General features: G+C 38.1%; 1 protein-coding gene across 1 annotated transcript in view; it reads right to left on the reverse strand.

Annotated features, from left to right (window-relative positions):
• Positions 1 to 342: 342 nt before the first annotated feature.
• The window catches only part of LOC111543009 (kinesin-like protein KIF6), a 33,089-nt gene continuing 8,270 nt past the window's right edge, over positions 343 to 25,161 (reverse strand). Inside the window, exons 3-6 of the mRNA XM_026451354.1 lie at positions 15,584 to 15,790; positions 3,714 to 3,857; positions 2,358 to 2,444; positions 343 to 639 (exon numbers count right to left, since the gene is read on the reverse strand). Of these exons, the coding sequence (XP_026307139.1) occupies positions 481 to 639; positions 2,358 to 2,444; positions 3,714 to 3,857; positions 15,584 to 15,790 (597 nt within the window). The 3' untranslated portion in view covers positions 343 to 480. The remainder of the gene's footprint in view (positions 640 to 2,357; positions 2,445 to 3,713; positions 3,858 to 15,583; positions 15,791 to 25,161) is intronic.

The raw sequence follows: 25,161 nt of genomic DNA on the forward strand, positions 1-25,161 counted from the left end.
GACAAATTCTCAATTGTCACTTGTGCCTCAGACAAGCTCTGTACATAAAATTACTGACAGTAATGTCAGTTTTTAGAAGCAATTATAAAAGAGACCAGGAAACAGCACTTGTCAATTACCAGATTAGTCTGCACCAGGAAGACCTCAACATTTGTTCAATCAATTATCAGCTATTAGCTTTTGATTCCTCATTTCTCTTTTCTTCAAATCTCTCACAGACCTATATCAAACACATAATAATGTTTACCTTTTTTTCAAATTCTTCACATTCCTTCAAAGAAAAGCCTCTAGCCAAATGCAAACAAACAAAAAAACAAACAAAAAAGCACCAATAAAACCCTCCAATGTCTAATATGTTTATTTTCCGTAAATTCTGAACTAGTTTTTGTCTTGGGCTAGTCACTTTGTTAACTCTCTTTCTCATTCGGCATTGTAATGCTATAGGACTACTGGAAGGGTAGGGACAGCAACAAAATCCACCTAGGAGTTCAGTTCCGCCTGAATCATGCCTTTGCATTCTGTCTTCTTTCTCCAGCAGGAACACTGTGTGATACCTGACCAGGGCCTATGCTGAAATCGATGCTGCCTCACCCATTGGTTTCTCCAGAAGAGAACTCCATCAGAGGAGCTTGGTGCTTTCTGAGGCAAGCAGCACAAAGCAGATAGCCTCCTTATTCCTTTGTCCTCCCTCCCCTCTGTCCTTCCATGGGGAAAAAGAGGAGAAAGGACAATTAAGAGGAAGTAGTAATTAATATGGGTAACAATTAATTTGATAATTTTTTTTTGGATTTTAGAAATTTATAAATGAAACACTGCTGGTAAGATTTCACATTTTTTTGGCCAGGCGCGGTGGCTCACGCCTGTAATCCCAGCACTTTGGGAGGCCGAGGCGGGCGGAACACGAGGTCAGGAGATCGAGACCATCCTGGCTAACACGGTGAAACCCTGTCTCACTAAAAATACAAAAAATTAACCGGGCGTGGTGGCAGGCACCTGTAGTCCCAGCTACTGGGGAGGCTGAGACAGGAGAATGGTGTGAACCTGGGAGGCAGAGCTTGCAGTGAGCCGAGAGCGCACCACTGCACTCCAGCCTGGGCGACAAAGTGAGACTCCGTCTTAAAAAAGAAGAAAAAGATTTCACATTTTTTTTTTCAATGCAGATTACTAAGCCCATACCAGCTTATTTTCTAGAGAAATAAGAAAAGCTGAGTGATTTGAAAAATAATATAATCTTAATTATGGAATTTGATATAATTGAGATATTTTATTTTAACATTTTCAATGTTGGCATAAATTGATTCAGTGTTGCATTTCTTTTACAGAAAACTAACAAAATAGAGAATAGAAAATATCTGCATTTATGATAAGCTAAATTATTACCATGTAAATTTTTTTTGCTTAAAAACAGTTCTTTGATAAAGCAGGATTTACTGTTATAAAACTAGAAGTTTGACGGATCAAGCCAATAATGAATTTTAAAAAACACTAGAACAAGTAACAGAACGAGTATGTAAAATATGGTTCTACTGAATGGCTATTAGGACTTTTCTTTCTTTATGAGCTTTTATATAAGATGAACTATTATTGGCCGGGCACGGTGGCTCATGCCTGTAATCCTAGCACTTTGGGAGGCCAAAGCAGGTGGACTGCCTGAGCTCAGGAGTTCGAGACCAGCCTGGGCAACGTGGTGAAACTCCGTCTCTACTAAAATACAAAAGAAATTAGCCGGGTGTGGCGGCGTGTGCCTGTAATCCCAGCTACTCGGGGGGCTGAGGCAGGAGAATTGCTCCAACTTAAGAGTCGGAGGTTGTAGTGAGCCGAGATCATGTCACTGCACTGCAGCACTCCAGCCTGGGCTACAGAGTGAGACTCTGTCTCTACACACACACACACACACACACACACACACACACACACAAAGATGGACTATTGTTGTCTCTTGATAGTTAAACTGATGTATTTTCAAAGGCTAAGTTATTCATATAAATGCAATCATGTGTGATTCTGTTGTATGAGTCCTTAAGATTTTCTGCACGTCTTTGACGGGAAGCAATGGGAAGCTGCAAGTAGGAAGAGCAGTGGCTCTAGAGTTAAACTGCCTGGGTGTGAAGGCCGACTCTGCTACTTATTAGCACTATGACTCTGAGCAAGTTATCAAACATCTTTTTACCTCGGTTTTGTCATCTTTAAGGTGGAGATACAGATAGCATCTACTTATAGGTTATTTAGAGGATTAAATGAGTTAATATGTTTCCACTACCTAGAACATTCCCAGTACAGAGTAAGTGCACCTGCAAGTTTTAGCTAATCTTTGACATACTTCAATGTATTTTTTAATATAGTTAAAAGTTGCTTACCAATCTGGGATCAATTTCTTCATTAAGAACAGCTTCATTCTTTATGAGTGCCACTCGCTGTGCAAATCTGCAGGTAGATATAGACTCCTAAGAAAGCAAAGTAACTTCTTAAAATATTATGGTATACAGAGATCTCTCTCTAGAGAAAGCTTAATTTTTATTCACAGAAAAAAGATACATACCTAAAAAGTGATGTGTATAAAACTCACAGTGAGGAACTATGCCCCTAAATTAGGAAGCTTTGCTCTAGAACAGCAGTCCCCAACTTTTCTGGCACAAGGGATTGGTTTTGTGGTAGACAATTTTTCCACAGACAGAGGGTGCAGGTGGTGTGGTTTCAGGATGAAACTGTTCCAACTCAGATCATCAGGCATTAGATTCTCATAAGGAGTGCGAAACCTAGATCCCTTGCGTGTGCAGTTCACAATCGGGTTCACGCTCCTATGAGAATCTAATGGCACCACTGATCTGACAGGAGGTGGAGCCCAGGCAGTAATGCTGGCTCCACCACCACTCACCTCCTGGTGCATGGCTCAGTTCCTAATAGGCCACAGACCTCGTACTGGTCCATGGCTTGGGGGGCAGGGACTCCTGCTCTAGAACATTATTTTTTAACCAAATTTTATTTTGGCTTAATAAAATTACCAATGCCAAAAAGTGAGAGATCACAAGGTCCTAAGTGGCAGCTGGTAGAGTATGTGTTTTCAGTTGTTGATCACTTAGACCAGAACCACATATATGAATCATAATCATAGCAAGAGCCATAATCCATACACATGAAAGATCACAAAATAAAGATTCATAACAGGTCAAAAAGAGAGGCTGGTCAAGGCATCTTACAATCAAAGTCTTGGCTTTGTTTCCTCTTCTGGGGAGTGTCTGGATCCCAAACATTAAACATTAGCTGTCTCTAAAGCAACCCAGAAGAGCCATTCAGTAGCTGGCTCCTGCCAAAGCATCCTGGTTGCTTCACTCAGCAACATTTCTAGGGACACAGCTCAGAGATATCTCCAAGGTATCCGGCTCTTAGTCATCAGGGCAAAATCAAGCAAGAGAAGCAGATGGGTCAGCTTTCCCATTTCCTTGGGTGACACAGCCAACCCATCAGTAGGCCTTCCAAAATCTGTGTATGAGGCTTCTTCAAACTATCCTGCGCTATGTGAAGTCAATTCTCAAATGGGGTTATTATAACAATGACAAATAGCCCACAGCTGTGAACTCTGTAGGGTACTGCCCTCTGAAGGCATAACTCAACCCAGCTGAAAAGGTAGAAACCCACCCAAGATCCTCAACTCTGTCTCACCAGCTAGCAGTAAAAACCTAGATTAAGATCTCCAGAAAGAAGAGCCAACATACATCGAGATTCCTCTTCTCCAAGGAGAGTGTTGCAATCATAGTTGTCATGCAGTTCCCTCCCAAACTGTCTCGTAGGACACTGGTCATCATGGAGTTTCTATAAGGAATGTGTGAACGATGCTTTTCTGAAAGGGCGATGATAACCTGTGGTAAAGTAGAAAGGTAATTGGATTAATTTAGCAGAAAATACACACCTGACAAACAACGGAGCTTCAACAGCAATAAAAATGCAAAAGGAAAAAATAACTAAATGCAGGGTGAAGCCCAAAGCTTGAGTACAGAATATCTTAACAACAATATTCACTACAATATGGTGAAGACTGAATAAAGTAAATGTAGCATAACTGTAGTATTGTGAGCCCCATGATTTTTAGACAAATGAAATAACCTGTATAGAACTGGATACACTGTTATTCTGTTTTTAGCGATTGGAAAATTTGTATAAAAACACAAGAGTAAAACATGCCTGATTACTTTAATTACTTTAATACTACCAAAATTGGGCCATATGCCAGTAAACAATAACTAAGGGAAACAGTATAGGATGGTGGTTGAGGTCCCAGATTCTCATGCAAGATTGTCTAGGTGCAAGTCCTAGCTTTCCTAGGGCATGTCACTCAACATGCCTCAGTCTCCTCATCTGTAAAACAGGAATAAAAATAGTACCTACCTCATAGGTAATTGAGATGATTAAAAGAGTTATAATGTGCAAATTACTTTGAATAGCACCTAGCCCATAACAAGTGCTGAATATAGGTTTGCTCCCATTGTAAGCAACAGAGGTAGTTTACCTTGGTTCAGCTCAGGCTTGCTCACCTTACACTTCATGAGTTCCTTAGGTTCTTAATGGGAAGGTACTAGATGGATGGATGGCAAATGGAGCAAAGACTGCTGGGGTTGTCCCGAAAGGAGGCACCTGGGGCTTAGGGTTATCCTGGGCAGACAAAACCAGTGCTAGAACGTTCATTACAAAGCAGCAGGAATCAGCCACCCACAGGATGTGTCTTCAAGGGCATCACAAGGCCCTGGCTCCTGAAAATACCTCCGCCAACACCTGTCATTGTTCTAGTCCTCCCTCCTCCCGGGTGTGTAATTTCCATCACCGGAACTTCCTTTACTTTTTTGGTTTACAAAACAAAAAGGGAGCATTGCTTTCTGAAGGCTGTTTTGAGCAAAATATGTAACTATACCACTAGTCTCACTCTAAATTCATGACCACAGGTGTTGGTAAATTCAGTAATCCTATGATCTCTCTCTCTCAAAAATCACTTTTCAACTCTTAGAAATGAGACCTTCACACTTTTCTCCTTTTTCTTCAAACCTTTCTTCACCCTCTCCTCTCCTCAATTTCACTTTGAGCTCATGGCCACACTTCTACTAGATATGACAGATATAGATTCAGAACCCTGACCAGGTTCATGTCTCCATCGTTAAAGCCCCTGTACATTCTGCCCTTCGCCTTCTTATTGTCCTGCTCCTGTCTAAGTCCAGCCCTCCATCCTTGGCCTCATCTGCTCCCTCCTACTTTTCTCCTACAATTACCTCCTCTCTCTTCTGAATTAATTTCCCTTTCATCTGGACAATTCCCATTCTGCATACCCACTACAGTCCTAAACTAAGATGGCTCTTGCCAAGCTCATCAGCAACCTTCATTGTACCAAGAGCACTGATTGCCATCTTACAAGACTTCTGAGCTGAGTAAGTATGCAACACTGGTACTCAGTGCCTCCCTTGGGAAACACTTTATTCACTTGGTAAGTGGGACTTCACACTTTCCTGGTTTTCATCTTTCCTCAAAAACTAGTTAATGAATATTTCTTTTTCTTATTCCCAAATTACAAACTTTGGAGAGCCCCGGGGCTCAGTTCTTGATCCTTTTTTCTGTCTTATCTACACTCTCTCCCTATGTAATCTCATCCAATTGCCTGGCTTTAATTATATTATATTTATTTATTTATTTATTTATTTATTTGAGACAGAGTCTTGCTCTGTTGCGCAGGCTGGAGTGCTGAAGTGTGGTGGCACCATCTCGGCTCACTGTAGCTTTTGCCTCTGGGGTTCAAGTGATCCTCGTGCCTCAGCCTCCGGAGTAGCTGGGATTACAGGTGTGCATCACCACACCCAGCTAATTTTTTGTATTTTTAGTAGAGACGGGGTTTTGTTATGCTGGCCAGGCTGGTGTCAAACTCCTGGCCTCAAGGGACCCACCCGCCTCAGCCTCCCAAAGTGCTAGGATTACAGGCGTGAGCCATTGTGCCCAGCCATTGCCTGGCTTTTAAATGCATCTATATCCTGATGTCTTCCCAATTTATACCATCAATCTCAACCTCTTCCCTGTGCTACTATCATCTTGGAAACTCTACATCTCCACCTGGATTTCTAGTTTTGATTGTCTTTCCTGTCTGCCCCCAAGCCTGATTCTTTCCCAGATCTTACCCCTTATTACTAAGGCCCCATCATCAACCCAGTTGCTCAGGCCAAAACCTTAGGCAATCATCCTTGATTTGCCCTCATCCCCAGTATCCAATCCATCAGCAACTTCTATTAGGTTTACTTACAAAACTTGCAAGAACTGGACCACTTCTTGCCACCTCTTGTTACCACCACCACTCCAGTTCAAGCCTCTGGGGTCCCTTGCTTGGGCAACCACACAGGCCTTGGATTAGTCTCCCTGCTTCTACTTTTGCCCTTCCATGATCTGTTCTCCATACAGCAGCCAGAGAAATCTTCACACAATCTAAGTTATGCCAAGTTGCTCCCTAATACACTTAGTATAATATCCCAGCTCCTGTGTGATCCTTCCCTGTAGACTTATCTGACACCATGTCCTGTTATGTTCCCTGGGCCTGCACTGGCCTTCTGACTGTTGATTCAGCATGTCGAGCTTATCCCCACATCAGAGCCTCTGAAATTGCTGTTCCTTCTGCCTAGAGTGCTCTTGTCCCAGATTTCCATACAGCTTTCTGCTTCTCATTATTCACATCTTTGCTCAAATTTTGTTTTCTCACAAAGGCCTTCCCTGGACACCCTATCAAAAATAATATAACTATCTTCAGCCTGTTAATCTATTTTATTTTTCTTATACTACTTATCACTATTTAAAATTATATCTAGGTACTTATTTGTTACCTGCTTCCCCTCTAGGCTTTCTGCTCTGCAAGGCCAGAGATGTTGTCTCTCTTCTTCATAGCTCGACCCACACTGCTAAAAACAGTGCTCAGCACTTGGTAACATGGCAGAAACAAAGCTGTCTCCCTCAGCTCTCGTGGCAGCCCTTATTCTGGTTTGACTTCGTATGAAATTACTTTTCCTAGTCTGTCTTGAAAGTCATGTTTTGCTTAAGACATAGCTCCACCAAGCAGACAGCCCTATGTAGGGTTTGGAGGTGAGCAGTGAGAGGTGGTAGCCATAAGGAAGAACATCAGATTCATGGGGGGCATGGTGGCAGAGGCATCTGGTTCTTCTGAGGCAGCTGCAGGGAAGTTTCTGGAATCCAGTGCCATGTGGCTATACAGTAGTACTTTGCAGAGCAGTTAGGTGTGTCTCCTGGTCACTCTGTGTAGCAGCCAAACCCAGTTTTCTGACTTTTCTTGAGATTTGTTATGTTTAATAAGCTATGCTTCTTACAATAGCTAGAGCGGATTTTCCAGTTTACAACTAAGAAATTTGATGAATATAAAATGTGCTCAACAAATTTTTTTAAATAAATCAATGAATGCATGAGAAGATTACTTAGTATGTCCCAGGAAAGCAGTGTGAAGGTCATCAGTATGGAATGAGATTTGAGAGAACTAAGTTTCAGTGTCATTGGAAAGGAGGTGGGGAATATGGCAGACCCAAGTCAGAGTAGCAATAGATGCCAAGCAGAACTCCACGCTCTAAGAACAAAGAAGACAGATTAAGTATCTGAAACAGGCAAGGTGGGCCCAAATACCCAAACAGGGGCTGGGCTGACAGATATGCAGAGAGTGTGGCATTATTGTTTATAAATAATTTCTCTACGTACTTTGAAGTCCTTTTATAAAACAAATGCCACTGGTTTTTTCCTGCTCTAGGAAACAATACTGATGTCTTTTCATTCAATGGCTTTATTGACAACTTAGAGAACCTAAAGGAGAATATGCTCATTAAACTTCTTGTTGAATATGTGTATACACACACACACACACACACACACATATTATATATATATATATTTATTTTTTTATATATATATATATATATATATATTTTTTTTTTTAGATGGAGGTTTTGCTCTTGTTACCCAGGCTGGAGTGTAAAGGCACAACCTTGGCTCACTGCAACCTCTGCCTCCTGGATTCAAGCGATTCTCCAGCCTCAGCCTCCCAAGTAGCTGGGATTACAGGCATGCAACACCACACCCAGCTAATTTTATATTTTTAGTAGAGATGGGGTTTCACCATGTTGGCCAGGCTAGTCTCAAACCCCTGACCTCAAGTGATCCACCCACCTTGGCCTCCCAAAGTGCTGGGATTATAGGGTTCAGCCACCGTGCCCGATCCCTGTTGATATTAAATTACATCATGTGTTAGTAAACTTGCTTTTGGTTGCAAGCAACAGAAAATGTAAACCAAACTGGTTTTAATTATAAGGAAAATTTATTGGTTCATGTGATTGAAACAGGAAAGGCTTTAGGTTAGAAGAAAACCAAAAGATTAATGCTACTATCAAGGACTTAGTTTTTGCCCATATCTCTGCTATATCTTCCATGTGGTAGAAGTCAGTCTCTTTCTGTGGCCCCACAATGGGTGCCAAAAGCCCTGATGTTACATACTTCCTTATTCATAACTTAGGTGAGAAAGAATTCTTCTTCCCTAATCGTTAAACAAAATTCCTGAGCTTCAGTAGATATGAGCTTGGGTCCTGGGCCCATCCTTGAACTAATCACTGTAGGCAGGAGAAAGACAGGCTCCAATTCACTTAGGTGAGTCAGAATCTACGTGGGGAGCTGGGATGGGCTCCTGGCTGCGTTTCTCATTGTTATGGACATTGCAGAGGCAATTCCAATGTCCTCTCTAGAAAGGGCTCTCTAAAGAATTAAGAGATCAAATTGGGATTATGTATTAGAAAATATGGTCTTAAAAATGGAGAAAATGAAGGCAGTCATCTTAGGGAAATCTCTTAAATAAAGTGAGCCTCTTAAATAAAGTGAGCCTCAGTTCCCTCACTTATAAATGTGGTATTGGAATGTCTATCTCACAGAAATATTTTAAAGATTAATAGAGATAATTTCTGGACTAGTTCTCAGTAAGCATAAAAGCACTCAGTGATATAGAAGGAAACGTTCTTTATGAAATGTTCTTTATGAAACGTTCGAAGACTAATTTTCATCATATAAACACAGTCCTGGGCCATTTCTTTAGAAGAGGACCCTGAGAAGGTATCTTATCAGCTCACAAGGAGCTTTAGGAATACTATAAGCCCAGCCCACTTGGAGCAGATGTAAAACTTTGAAATGACCCAGAAATGGCAGGCATTCGGGAAAGAGGCAGAGGTAGATTATTCTTTGTGGGGCTGCTGTGAGTTCTTAAATCGGGCAGGAGCCAAAGGATCTGAAAGGCACAGGAAAATGGAGTGGTCATAAAACCTGACTTTTTTATTGTTTCCTTCCATCTTAGATTGCATGCACAAATACAATGGTTAATATTCCTGAAGTTATTCTCTAACTGACAAGGAGTGGAACCTCACATTATGCTTAATAATATCTCCAAGTACCTAGAAACTGTGCCTGCAATCAATAATTCTATTTACTATTTAATGAGTTAAAGACTTTAAAAAAAAGAGTTCAGAAGTGTTTGGAAAATTATCGTATGAAAATTGACAAAATTTGGAGTGTTGCAATTGGCACTGACACCATTACTTTTTCTCCTGAACACAACACATTCAGTGGAAGCCAAATGGAAACTAAAACTCTGGAAAAGTCCCAGTTATGTTGAATAATGGCGAAGGCAACTCTGATTCTGATTTCTGTAGCAGTACAGAGCAAGCACTTCATTTGCAGTGGTTTCTCAGTTGATGTTTGGGCTGATAGAGGCTGTGGGTCACACCAGGAGCACTCGGTGAGATTTAGGACAAGTATGTATGTCTCCCTTTTCCTCCCATGAACTCAGTCTCTAAGGCCAAGATGTACCCTGTTATTGTGGCTTAAAATGTCTTTGAGGAAACTTTTTGGAAAAAGTACTGCATATACATGGAGAACTCCAAAACCAACCATACTCTGGCAAAAAGAAAGTGATTTACTTGTGAACACAATAAAGTACATTCAACTCAGAGAGGTTGCACTCTTTGAGCAGGTGTGAAGTGTCACAGTTATGGCCAAAAGAGTAATTATAATGCTGCATGGAATTTGTGGAACCAATGTAGGCTAATTAAGGTAAAGCAAGTTACCAAATGGTTTCCCATTCCATCTCTATCTTATATATTAAAACTGAGAAAGAGGGGATAGGGTTATAATTGATTACCAACACTCATATGGATTTCTATTACAGGTTTTAAATTACTGTATTGCTAAGTATTTATTTGTATGCTTTGCTGTTCTGCTAACATGATAGCCCCTCCTACTTCTCAGTCATTCATTTATCCCCATTATCTAACGTAACTCACAGCACCCAGTAAACATTCAATCACAATTGTTGAATGAATGAATGAATGAAACTAATTAAAGTAAATTGTGTCACACTTCCAGTCTCATTAGTCCCATAATAAAGTACTACATAAAGAGAAGTTGATTAACAAAAGTCCTTGAATTTTGTTATTCATTAAATATCTTCCCACTCTATTTATTATTCTTATTCCTATGTATTCCTTGGTTCTCTTCTTTCTGTGTGAAATTCAAAAATTTCTCTTCTGTCGACCTACTTGCTCTCTAGCAGCTACTGCTAGATTTCACATCTCCACATTCACAGACTAGTTTTTTCCATATTTATGTTCTTCTTTCCTCTCCCACTAATCTCTTTTCTCTCCATTATCTTATGTTGAATCTCCTCTTTTCCTGTGAAGACACTTGTGTATCAGTGTAAATGGTTAACAGCTGGAGTGATGCAGTGGGTGAAAATGAAACATCAGTTACAGAGACCAAGGGGCAATGACACGTGAATGTCATTGAGACCCTGAGTAAATTCATCCCCCTGGGCTGGAGCTAAGAGCTGACAGGCTCGCAATTCCCACTAATTGACACGCTTTGCCCCATCCTTGATTTGCTTGCCTCTACTCATTCCTCCGCGTGGTATCAGGCCCTAGGAAAACCATCATCAACTCTCACCTCCTCAGTCTCAGTCAGATACCCTACTACAAGCTCCTCTCACTCCTTTTACTTTCTCTTCACTGCTCTCACCTGGCTTACAGCCACATACCTAAAGACTACGTCTTTAATTCATGTCTGCCTACATTATACCATGAGGTCTTTGGGGAAAGGACTGTTACTATTTTGTACACACTCGGCTCCAGTGCCTAGTACAGCCCTCAGCACATGGTAGGTCATTATAAGTATTTGTTTGATAAACAAATTAATGATATAGAAAATCCAATGCCACATAGCCCCCAAAACTACTCACATGAGGCTGTCATAGAATTTTGAAGAGAAGAAATGTGAGGAGAGGAATAATTTTAGTGACACATAGCAGCTTGCAAAGGCTTATGGAATAAAAAAAAAAGAATTAAGGGCAGAACATTTCTCTTGAGTGATTACAATTGGTGGGAAGTCTGATTCAACTGATGAACATAATTTTGTAAGAACAGATGGATATAATGGAAATTAAAACAGACAGTGCTACCATCCGAAACAAGCAGACACATTTCTTTGAATACAGTCCATTATGTTTTCATATCAATGTTCAGTAAGTATTCTATTAAGTAAAAAGCTCTGTTAAGTATAAGTAGTGTGTAATATTTGAGCAAGAAAGAGCTTAGGAATGCTGACTCTTGTTAAAAACACTAGAATGATCTGAATACCAGGCAGGCCTTAATCTCTGGGTGCTGCCTGACTGGGATTCATCTGGTTGGAGTCTGGCCATGTGCACCTTGTTCAGATAGGGTCCTTTAGGTTTCTCTCCATCTGCTTTTTTAGCCAATGTGATGATTACATAGCATTTAACATCAAGGCAACATCAGTCTCAGAAGGATTCATTAAGCAGTTAAAAAAAGGTTTTATTTTTTCCCCTCTAATCTTTTAGCTGCAACATTCGTTACCAAGTCCTTCTGCCTCACCAAGACTCTGTACTTCTCCATTCCAATTTTTGATCATGTTTCTTATTTCTTATTTTATTTTATTTTTTAGAATTTGGAAGTAGTTGCCATCTTTAACATTCAACTCACAGCCCTTATACTCAAAAAGCTAAATGGAACTTGAGAAATCATCCAATTCAATCCCCTCATTTTAGAGATGAATTTTTTTTCCTGAAAGATTTATTTAGCTAAATTCAGATGAGTGTTCTCTTCCCTGGTGTTAAATTCAGAAATTAAAAATAAAGCACATACTGGGGTAGATTGTAATCAGCCTGGGGTAGAAGTAGGAAGGGAAAGCTACAAGGCTAAGAGAATCATCACGGGGTCAAAATTACCAACTAAATGAAGTCTCCCCAAGCAGAAAACATGTCGGTTATCTCAAAGTCATGTTCCCATCATTAATCTACTAGCCTGAAAACAGGCAAAAGGAAGCCATTTGTAACCTCCATTTATACCAACTACTAAATTTTACAATAAAGCATTAAGACAAAAAGTGGAAAAAGGTATAGGCTGTGAAGCCAAGTAAATCTAGGTTCAAATCCTCACCCTCCCCTAGCTGGGTAACCTTGTGGGAAGGCCTTTGGAAGACTTGAATTTTTAAATCTGTATGATGGGGATAGTAACTAACACCTACAACACTAAAGTGGAGGCCCTAGATAATATAATAAACAAGAAAAAGGTGTTAGGGCTGTTGCGAGGTTTCAACAAAATGGTATATACGAAATGCTAGTAGATATACCAATGTTCCTGGCAGCATTATTCACAATAGCCAAAAGGCAGAAACAATGCAAGTATCCATCAAGAGATGAATGTATAAACAGCATGTGACATAGACATACAATTGGATATTGTTCAATTTAAAAAAGGAAGAGGGGGCGGAGCAAGATGGCCGAATAGGAACAGCTCCAATAGATGCAGAAAAGGCTTTTGACAAAATTCAACAGCCCTTCATGCTAAAAACGCTCAACAAATTCGGTATTGATGGAACGTACCTCAAAATAATAAGAGCTATTTATGACAAACCCACAGCTAATATCATACTGAATGGGCAAAAACTGGAAAAATTCCCTTTGAAAACTGGCACAAGACAGGGATGCCCTCTCTCACCACTCCTATTCAACATAGTGTTGGAAGTTCTGGCTAGGGCAATCAGGCAAGAGAAAGAAATCAAGGGTATTCAGTTAGGTAAAGAAGAAGTCAAATTGTCCCTGTTTGCAGATGACATGATTGTATATTTAGAAAACCCCATCGTCTCAGCCCAAAATCTTCTTAAGCTGATAAGCAACTTCAGCAAAGTCTCAGGATACAAAATTAATGTGCAAAAATCACAAGCATTCTTATACACCAGTAACAGACAAGCAGAGAGCCAAATCAGGAATGAACTTCCATTCACAATTGCTTCAAAGAGAATAAAATACCTAGGAATCCAACTTACAAGGGATGTAAAGGACCTCTTCAAGGAGAACTACAAACCACTGCTCAGTGAAATCAAAGAGGACATAAACAAATGGAAGAACATACCATGCTCATGGATAGGAAGAATCAATATCGTGAAAATGGCCATACTGCCCAAGGTTATTTATAGATTCAATGCCATCCCCATCAAGCTACCAATGACTTTCTTCACAGAATTGGAAAAAACTGCTTTAAAGTTCATATGGAACCAAAAAAGAGCCCGCATTGCCAAGGCAATCCTAAGTCAAAAGGACAAAGCCGGAGGCGTCACGCTACCTGACTTAAAACTATACTACAAGGCTACAGTAACCAAAACAGCATGGTACTGGTACCAAAACAGAGATATAGACCAATGGAACAGAACGGAGCACTCAGAAATAATGCCACACATCTACAACCATCTGATCTTTGACAAACCTGACAAAAACAAGAAATGGGGAAAGGATTCCCTATTTAATAAATGGTGCTGGGAAAATTGGCTAGCCATAAGTAGAAAGCTGAAACTGGATCCTTTCCTTACTCCTTATACGAAGATTAATTCAAGATGGATTAGAGACTTAAATGTTAGACCTAATACCATAAAAACCCTAGAAGAAAATCTAGGTAGTACCATTCAGGACATAGGCATGCGCAAGGACTTCATGTCTAAAACACCAAAAGCAACGGCAGCAAAAGCCAAAATTGACAAATGGGATCTAATTAAACTAAAGAGCTTCTGCACAGCAAAAGAAACTACCATCAGAGTGAACAGGCAACCTACAGAATGGGAGAAAATTTTTGCAATCTACTCATCTGACAAAGGGCTAATTTCCAGAATCTACAAAGAACTCAAACAAATACACAAGAAAAAAACAAACAACCCCATCAAAAAGTGGGGAAAGGATATGAACAGACATTTCTCAAAAGAAGACATTCATACAGCCAACAGACACATGAAAAAATGCTCATCATCACTGGCCATCAGAGAAATGCAAATCAAAACCACAATGAGATACCATCTCACACCAGTTAGAATGGCAATCATTAAAAAATCAGGAAACAATAGGTGTTGGAGAGGATGTGGAGAAATAGGAACACTTTTACACTGTTGGTGGGATTGTAAACTAGTTCAACCATTATGGAAAATAGTATGGCGATTCCTCAAGGATCTAGAACTAGAAGTACCATATGACCCAGCCATCCCATTACTGGGTATATACCCAAAGGATTATAAATTATGCTACTACAAAGACACATGCACACGTATGTTTATTGCGGCACTATTCACAATAGCAAAGACTTGGAATCAACCCAAATGTCCATCAGTGACAGACTGGATTAAGAAAATGTGGCACATATACACCATGGAATACTATGCAGCCATAAAAAAGGATGAGTTTGCGTCCTTTGTAGGGACATGGATACAGCTGGAAACCATCATTCTTAGCAAACTATCACAAGAAGAGAAAACCAAACACCGCATGTTCTCACTCATAGGTGGGAACTGAACAATGAGCTCACTTGGACTCGGGAAGGGGAACATCACACAATGGGGCCTATCATGGGGAGGGGGGAGGGGGGAGGGATTGCACTGGGGAGTTATACCTGATATAAATGATGAATTAATGGGTGCTGATGAGTTGATGGGTGCAGCACACCAACATGGCACATATATACATATGTAACAAACCTGCACGTTATGCACATGTACCCTAGAACTTAAAGTATAATAAAAAAATAAAAAATAAAAATAAAAAAAATAATAAAAATAAAAAAGGAAGAAATTCTGATACATGCTACAACATGGATGAATCTTGAAAACATTATGCTAAGTGAAATAAGCCAGACACAAAAGGACAGATGTTGCATAATTCCACTTACACGAGACATCTGGAATAGGCAAATTCATAGAGACAGAAAGTAGAGTGGAGATGACCAGGGACTAGAATATAGGGCAATGGGAAGATTCTGTCTGGGATTATAAAAAACTTTCAGAAATGGATAGTGTCAATGGTTATACAACTTTATGCATGTACTTAATGCCACTGAGTTATATACTTAAAAAATGGCAAATTTTATGTTACATATATTTTATCATAATTAAAAAAATTCTAATAGAATGCCTGATACATAGTATGTGGTCAACACATGGTAGCTATAGTTATTAATACATCCCACTCTGCCCATTTTACCTGTTCTAAGTAATGCAGTGACAAGTTGATATACTTGGCCTCTGTTAGAAGATGGCCCCCTACTCCAGTCTTCGCGACTCGCTCTGAACCAGCCAGGTCAACCAGATGGAGTTTGGCATGTCGTACTGTTGCAGATCCTGGTTCCTTACTTGACAAATGAATAGTAAAAATGCAGTGGGAACGAGTTGAAGCTTGGTTCATAGGAGTCTATAAAAAATTGCAAAACAAAAATTATTTGAACAATGAAAATTTTTGAAGACTATCGAAAGATTTAAAATAATATTTCTAGTGACAAGACATTTTTCATGAAGCCAACTGTCAACTGGAGCAAAACCACTTGTGACTGAGACCTTTCAAGTAAGTTTTTTGAATGTATTACCTCTTGGATTACTGATGACAAACATGGATGGGTTGACTCAGAAAGTGAGAAAAGAGTTCTAATGAGGTATAGATCGAGTCCTCTTGCCAATATAACTTTATTTCATTACTGTCTATAATCCAGGCATTAACCTTGGCTTAATGCTTGAAAATGCTTAATGTTAATCTCATGGGAAAAGAGGTGAGAATGTGTGTATCAGAAAAATTCATGATCACAATTGTAAACAAAAGCCACAGACAAAGAAACCTACCATCACTGCTACTGCTCAACACTAAAGTGGAGGCCCTAGACAATATAATAAACAAGAAAAAGAAATGGTATAATAGTAGGAAAAGAAGAAATTAAAAATGTCAGTATGTACAAAAATATATGGTGGTCAACATAGAAAATGCAAGAGCATCTCCAAACAAATGGCTAAGAACTAAAAAGTTTAGTATGGTTGCTGGATGTGAGATGAATATATAAAATCAATGAGGTTCTAATAACTCAGAGCGACAATTAATCAGAAAATATAATATTATTCACAATGGCAAGAAAGACAATGAAAGAATAAGGGATGAATTTTCTAAAGGATGTGTAATTTACAGGAAAAGTGGTAAGATAATATTAAAGGACAAAGAAACCTGGAATAAACGGTATGTAGGATATTAATGCACCATTTCATAGATGGGAAAACTCAAAATTAATCTATATGTAAATGTCTATATATTAACCTATATATTCAATGCAATTGAAATAAAAATGCTACAGGTTTTATTTATAGAAAAAAGACAAATTGATCCTAAATGGCATACAGAAGAGAAATCTTCAAATAAAATGAAAAGTAATGCTGTTTACACTTCCTTACTGAAGTTGCTCCATCAAAAAATAAAAAGAAAAAAATGAAAAGTAATTCTGTGAAAGAAGAACAAGAAAGGAGACCTTCCTGCCATCTATCAAGGTATACCACAAAGCTACAGTTTTTAGAACAGTGTGGTGCTGGTGTAGGAGCAGATAGCTAGGACAGTGAGACATGCTGTGCTCACTGAGGAGCTCTGTATGGGACAGAGGTGACATCATACCACAGTGAAGAAAGGATGCACTGATTTAATAAATGGTACTGGAATAACTAGCTATCCATCTTGAAAAAAATAAACTTAGATTGCTTCCTTACACTATGCACACAAAGAAATTCCAGAATAGATTAAAGCTTTAAGTGTGAAATAACATAACTTTAGCACCAATACAATAAAACATGGAAGCATACTGTAATCAACCCAAGGTGGTAATGGATACTTTAAGACTATAAAACACAAAAATAGATTTAAACTATTTGACCAAGATAATCCAAAATGTAAAAACTTCTGTGTGATAAAATCCACCAAAAAATTAAAACACTAGAAGATATTTGCAATACATATGGCTGACAAAACATTAATGATAAATAAAGAACTCGGCCAGGTGCGGTGGCTCATGCCTGTAATTCCAACACTTTGGGAGGCCCGAGGTGGATAGATCACTTGAGATCAGGAGCTTGAGACCAGCTGACCATGGTGAAACCCCGTGTGTACTAAAAATATAAATAAATAAATAACCAGGATTGGTGGTGCATGCCTGTAATCCCAGCTACTTGGGAGGCTAAGGCAGGAGAATACCTTGAACCCAGGAGGCAGAGGTTGCAGTGAGCCAAGATAACGCCACTGCATTCCAGCATGGGTCGTCACCCATGAGCAAGACTCCATCTCAAAAATAAACACATACATAAATAAATAAATACATAAATAAAGAACTCTTGCAAATCAGTGAGAAAAAGTAAGCAAAGAATATGACTAGGTAACTCATAAAGAAGAAATCTGGAAATGGTTAATGAATATTTGAAAAAATGCTCAAATTTATACATAATCAGAATCACATAACTTAGAACCATAAGGTTTAAAAAATAAAGTCTAACAAAATACATGTCGTTGGCGATATAAGGAAATGGGAAATTTTATGTACTGCTGGTAGAAATATAAATTAAGAATAAATTTTGAGAGCAATCTGATAATATATGGCAAAGTTCCAAATATGTATAACCCACAGCCATCAATAAACTACTAGATATATTTCCTAGAGAGAAATCTTGGGCAGGTATACATATATATATATGTGTGTGTGTGTGTGTGTGTGTGTGTGTGTGTATATATATGCATGATATGTGATAAGGACATATGTGGACTTTCACTGCAACATTATTAGGGATAGCAAGAAATTGGTGTAAGACACACTAAGTAGACATCTGTGGCAGAAAAGATTAGTAAACTGAGATAATGCAAATTACAGGGATGTTAAAATAAAGCAACTTTGGATAGATTGACATAAATGGATTTCTAAAATAGAATGCTGAGAAAAAAATAGCAAGTTAAATAATGATATGAACACTATGATAGAATTTACATAATTAAAAAAGCAATATTATCTATCATTCATGAAGCTCTAACTTAGGTCAGTAAGTACAAAAACATGGACCAGAAGGATACAGCAAATTAATGATAGCAGTTGTGTTTGTGAGGGATGGAAATGAAAGGCCAAGAAAGGGACTTCAGCTTTATCTGCAATATTCTTTTTCATTTAGTTAAAAATTATTAGAAGCAAATCCTGGATTGGAAAACATGGATGTTGGTCACATTATTCTCTGTACTTTTTTGTGTTTTACATTTTTTGGAACAAGAAAGAAAGTAATCTGATTCAAGATACAAGTGACAAGTTAGTAGTATCATCCTGTCAAACAACAAAAAAACTAAAAATATTCCAAATGAGTATTCATATGAGTAAATATGTTCAGATCTCCACCTTTGCAAAATGAGATTTAACCAAAAAAGTTCAATATGGATGCACATGTATGCAGACAGGGTAACATATTTGAAGGGTAATTCAACCAGAAATTCTTTCTGTAAATATAAATTCTTGATATACACCAGAGTTGATTTATACCAACTAGCAAAATAAACAGATGTCAAAATGCTGGCATAGTTTTGGTGATGATGATGTAGCTAGTGAGTTAAACAGGCCGAAAATTTGACCCATTACTTGTTGCCACAATAACTATGCCCAAACCTGGCCAGTGTGTGATTTTGCCTGCTAAAGCGGATCAGCAAATAACTGTGCATGTAAAACCGCAAACTCAAATTTAGAACCTAAGTTGAGGTGTTTTGGAAGTGACTGTAAGTTATTTGCAGAACTTAAACATGGGTTTCATTTCACTGTGATAGTCGAGCAACAATAAATCCTACAATACTGTAACAAAAGTCAAACTGACAATCAATATAAACAAATAACATCGAGACTTCTCAACAGCTGTCTTCAGCTTCGAAACTGATATTCTGAAACCACCATAAAATGTGAGCCATAAATGAATATTGGTAGAGTGTACCCATTTCAAAGGAATATGAGATTCACATAAACTAAAATTGTATATTCTGGAGTCTGTAATTAAAATGCAGTAATATGCTGTAGGAGTCCGTGCCTACAGTTTTGTAACGTCTCATAAATATTTTCTGCATGAAGTAGCAGTTGGTGTCCTCTTAGATAAAAATGTCTTAAACCTCAGAAAACATTCTTTATGTGGAGCTTTTTAAGTGTGATTGGATGTGCTGGTGTCTGCTCTGTGTTTATTTAAGGATGTCTTTATGTCTCATAGGCATGGCCCTACATTTGTCCTTTTAAAGGTAAAATTGTATTAAAATGTTTCTGAAACTGCCTAAGAACAGATGGCACCATTTAGGCAGATTCATTCAAAGTTAAGCACACATTTTAAACAAATGTGCTTTTGGCACTAGTGACTGTGCCTTTGGAAAAATTTTAGTGATGATTAATCACCTGCATGCAGAGAGCTTCCATGTTTCCAATTAGCCTATGTATTTCCTATATGCCTAACTGTGTTAGGCAGTACAGAGACAAGAAGGAAAATAAGACCTGGATGCTGCCCTCAAGGAACTTATAATCTAGTCAGGATCTAAAGCCACAATGTGTGAAATGAGAATGAGCATGAAATGAGAAAGGCAAAATGTGCAGTAAAGAAAGTGATTTGTTCTTAGCAATGAACATGCTGATCCTCTAGGTAATATCTGAAAATGCTAGCCATTCCCTCACTTTAGGAGCTCGCCACCCTCTGGCCACCACCTGCTTTCTAGGGCCAAATACTCTCCAGTCACTTTCTCCTTCTCTATGGCTTTTTCCTTTACTCTGCTCTCTTCTTTGCAGTCCCTAAAAATAGGTGTGTCCTAAGCTATGGTGACCATATCTCCTCCCCTTGGAAACTCATCTTCTACAGCTCAAATCCTCATTGCATAGGCTATGTAGTGTAATAAAAATCACACACCAAAAATCTCAGAATTTGGTGTCAGATAGCCTGGTTTCAAGTCCTGGTTCTGTCACTTACGAGTGTTAAAAGCTTAAGCAAAATTACATGAAGTAATTTTGATTTTCATGTTTCTAGAATGCCATATTAAGACCTGCTTCGTTGCAGGGAGTTATATTAAATACCAACTGAGTTACTGAGTGCTGAAGTGATCTGCGAACTGTAAAGGGTCATATTAATGTCACTGTTGATATTCACTTTATTCAGATGCCTCATGTATCCTTATCTCTTAATTGTTCTGTATACCAGATTAGAATGTCCAGCAGTTTGACTGATCACTGTCATTAAAATGCCTTGCCAGCATCTTGCACATAATGTTCCCAAAACAACCGTATCTCTTTCCCTCCCTCTGTGTGCCATGGATGGATATCCAACTCATCCTACTCTCGTTGGATTTCTCTCCACTTATCTGTATCTCCCTCAGTAGCCAAATATCCTTTACCTCTCAGTTACTGCAGTCTCACCCTTCTAGTCTCAATATTTACTCACCCTTCTAGTCTCAATATTTACTCTTGTCCCTTCCAATTGTCCTCCACCTCTCAGACAAAGTACTATTGTAAAAGGCATATTTGATTAATGCCAATCCTATCTACATCCCTGAATTAAACTAGTATGTTCTCTAAGACTAAATATCTCTATTCCTTTCAACTGGGCCTTTTGCAACTGTTTATCAAAATCCTTTTTAAATATAGTACTCTGTCACTTGAACTGAATATATTATTTTAAAAGTAGCCTAACCACAGCCAAGGACATTGGATGTATTACTTCCTGGAACCTGGGCAATCTAAACCTAATATTGCCAGTAAATAGCACATCACATGAAGTGTTACTATACCAGATTTGCTCCAGCCCTTACCCATGCTATGGAATTTCTTTGGGACACACACACACACACACACACACAAGTTTACTTCATGGACTGCATTTGATTGGTTTTTATGTCAACATTACAATCTATTGGAGCTTGATCTTGTGTTCAATTTTGTGCTGTCTACAAATAAAAATATCTTGTATATTCTCATCCAAACAATGTGTAAGACACAGAGCAGCAGGGCAGACCAACAACATTCCAAGAAGACCACCTCTGCTCTCCACCCGGTTAGGTAACAGTTATGGGTATTTAACAATTGACTTCAATTCAAGTACTTTTATATGCCTTCAATTTCTCTTTATATTCCCAAAGATCTTTTGAGAGATAAAAAAATAAATTGAATTGATTTGATCTATAAAATTTTAAATGCTATCAGAAAAGTGAATGAAATTAGTTTAAGGTAATATCAATGCTGACTTTTTCTTAATTGCTTACTGACCATTATTCTTTATCAGTTTCTTTTTTAGGGCTTGTATCAAAAATATTAGCTTGTTATCTTGCATATACATTTTCTTTTTTGGAAAATGGAGAATAGACTTTCTTTTATGGGGTGAAATTTAAAAACCTAGGTTCACTGGACTCCTTACAGAGTAATCATATCTTCAGTCTATGGCTAAAGAAAGTTATTTTTCCTCTTTCTCATCTCCAGTGTAGCAAAACTTTACTTCTCACTGAAGTTCCATTCATTTGAAAAATTACTTCCAACAAAGCCTCTCCATTTTCCTCTTCCTCCCTCCTAGACTTCAAGCTCCTTGTGGACAGGGACTGTGTCTTATGCATCATTGCCTAGCATAACATAGTAGTGTTAAAAAATGTTTGTTAATTTGTTGGCTCTTGCTCATTTCTTGTGTTCTGGAATCTCTATAGCATGCTCCATAATTTCTAAACATCTTCAAATAATTCTGTGACTACATCGGCAAGCTTTTTAAGTCCATGGAATATAGTTCATTTGAGTCTAAAAATTAGAACTATTTGAAACAGCTAGATTGACTCAAATCTCCCTATCAATCTTGGGCTTCAGTTATTTGTTGTGCCTGATTCCAGAGCTCTTAATCATTACTCTCTACATCTTCAATTGCCTTTTCTCCTATCTAGAATGTCCTCTAGCTTGTCACTCAAGTATACCCTTTTCCTACTCCCCAAATAAGCCTACTCAAAATTCATTTATCTTCGTGAATTCCCTGGGACTATACCCAATTGGCATTAGCCATTGTGTTCAGAAAAGACATTTAATATTTGTGCATATAGATAGTCATTGATATCCATACCCTGCAAGAGTCCAAAAAAATTGGTTGTCCAAATGGAGTTTTAAATGTTCATAAAAAAATCCATTTGGAACATTGTTTAAATTGTGTTATCATGATGAACTGTTTGTTCTAGTGCATAGTGAAGTAGTGGTGTGATCCACTGGGCTACAAATGAATGTTCGGTGTCCAGCTCATTTTGTGGCAGTATCAACAGAATGGCGCAGATTGTAAAAAGTGACTCAAAAATGACCCTGTCAGACAATAGTGGCTTCAAAATGTTTATACAGAAGGGGCTTGGAGCAGCAATGACTGTGGAGGCAGGGGTTGATGCTGCTTTGTTAGGACACTTCACATAACATCAAATGCCTGCACTGAGGACTGGAGACAGGTGCTAAGGCCCCTTCTACTGTCCTTTATGCCTCTCCCTGACACTGGCTCAGCTACCACTCTCAGAAGCTATTTCATGTGATTAAAAAAACCCTCAAATCTCATTGAATAATAATCCTTTTCTATAGAGCAGGAGATACTTGTCGGCTGAAAGAGAAATTTGAAAATAAATGGCGATGTTTTTTTATTGTGGGGTGCGTGTGTGTGTGTGTTCAGCCATTTTTAGTAATGATAATTCTGATTTGGGGGCAAGAATCAATAAGTGAAATATAATTTCTTGGGGTTTACATAATACTCTTATGGATGTTTGTGAAATTAATTTATTTCTGCTTTTAGTTAAACTTACGTTTTCAATCACTTCAAAAATGATTGTAGACAGTTAATGCAGCCTTCAATGATTCAAATAACCTCTGTATATCACATTAAAAGTTTTCTAGGGTATCTTGAATGTTTACTTATTTCTTGCCATAACTTACACCTTTTATTCCATTCCTGTGTACCAAAATATTTTTTTCAATCACTTTGTTATCTTGGAGTAAAACATCTCAACAGGAATTTCCACTAATCTAGAATAGATCAAATGAAAGAAATCTCATTTCGATTGAATAGGACATTGTAAAGTGTATGCCTGAGACTCCTTAAAACAAACCAACTAACAACAACAATAGCAACCACAGGATCTAGAATTCAGCTTTCCACTTCAGTTCTCCTTGTTTGATAACACTTTCTACACTGATACTCTAATTGATCTGTTCCTCTGCTCATTTGCTCTATCTGAATTGCAGACTGAAAATGCTAACTTCCACGTGGTTTTTAAAATGTTTTCTGAGTTAGTATCTCAGCGTTTCAGGTTAAACCTCACCCTAATGAAGTATTACCTAATCCATTACCTGTTGGTTAACTGATTCTTTATATAGTTCTTCCCATATTAAATTAATTGAATTAGGAAGCTCACTATGCCCTTGATGTACTCTAACTCCGCCTGGAAAAGTGAGACCTGACCAAACCTAGTGGTTTAAGCACATGACCCTATAAACACCTATACCTCGATCTTTTCTGGAGGTGTTTCAGAACACACTGCCTAGCAACAAAATATTCCCGAGTGGATATCTTCTACTGGAATTAATGATCCTAAACTTCTCATTTTTCTTTCTGACTTTTCTGTTTATAAGATACCTGGCTTTTAGAAAAGTAGTCAAAATGATTTTCCCCAGTTGCAGGATTCTAGGTCTTTTTCTTATCCAGCGTGTTTTCAAAATAGTTTTGTTTCAGAGAAATAGACTAGACACACCAATTTTGTTTAAAATTTAAAAACAAACTTTGGAACAATCTGGAACATATAATAAGAATGTTCTAATAATTATGATTTGCCTTTATGATAAGAATAGGTCTAGTATGTTTTATTGTGCATCCCTCCTAACAAGTCTGGAATCAATTTGATGGATTTTTGACTTTCACATCCTCAAAGATCTATTAGCCGACTCAAAAATTTTTAGGAAAACAATGTCAGAATTAGTGGTTCTGTTGAAGCTTCCTCTGTGGATGTCAGGATTCAGATTACTTCCCTAAGGGTCATTTTTCCAAGATTTGGCAAATCAAAGTCAAACACATTTATATCAAAATCTAAGTCGGCTAAATGATGATACATATGGGAAATTGGGAAGGATTTTGCCTGTATCTTTAATTGGAACTACATTCAGTTATCATTCTTATGTATCATCCTTGAGCTAGATAGCATCATATCCTCCACCAGCATTAAGGTTTGCTCTCTGAACAATGAAAATTATATAACCCAAAATGTCTGCCAAACCCCCTGCTGTATTTTTCACTTGATTGCAAAAAGAATTATAAGCTAAATTTAGCCATCAAAACAGTAACTCATCATAATTGTCCACTCTGTCCATTTTTCATCTTTTAAATTGAGTTTGAATTTTCTTCTCTTTTTCTCTTCCTATTAAAATTCAGCTTTCGTTTAAAAATTTCCAAGTCTGACTATTCACATAAGTGGAATAATAATATTATGGGGCTAAAAGAGCTAACAATCTTAAGAATTTTAGCAGTTTATTCAAACTGTCTTTTTTATACATACTACATACCTTGGGATTATAGACAATCTGAAACTACTGTTTACTATCCTGTGTATAAACAACTAAGACACAGGTAATGATAACACACCAAGGAGAATTTAGATATACATTTGTATGATTTTGTTCTAATGAAAAAAATATATCCCATGAAACTTCATTGGGATAGCACTCAATGCAATCTTCAACACAAAGTTTAGGACAATGTCACTCAGAGTAGAGATGCCAAAGA

This window comes from Piliocolobus tephrosceles, unplaced genomic scaffold, assembly GCF_002776525.5.
Source record: "Piliocolobus tephrosceles isolate RC106 unplaced genomic scaffold, ASM277652v3 unscaffolded_28928, whole genome shotgun sequence".
NCBI lineage: Eukaryota > Metazoa > Chordata > Mammalia > Primates > Cercopithecidae > Piliocolobus > Piliocolobus tephrosceles.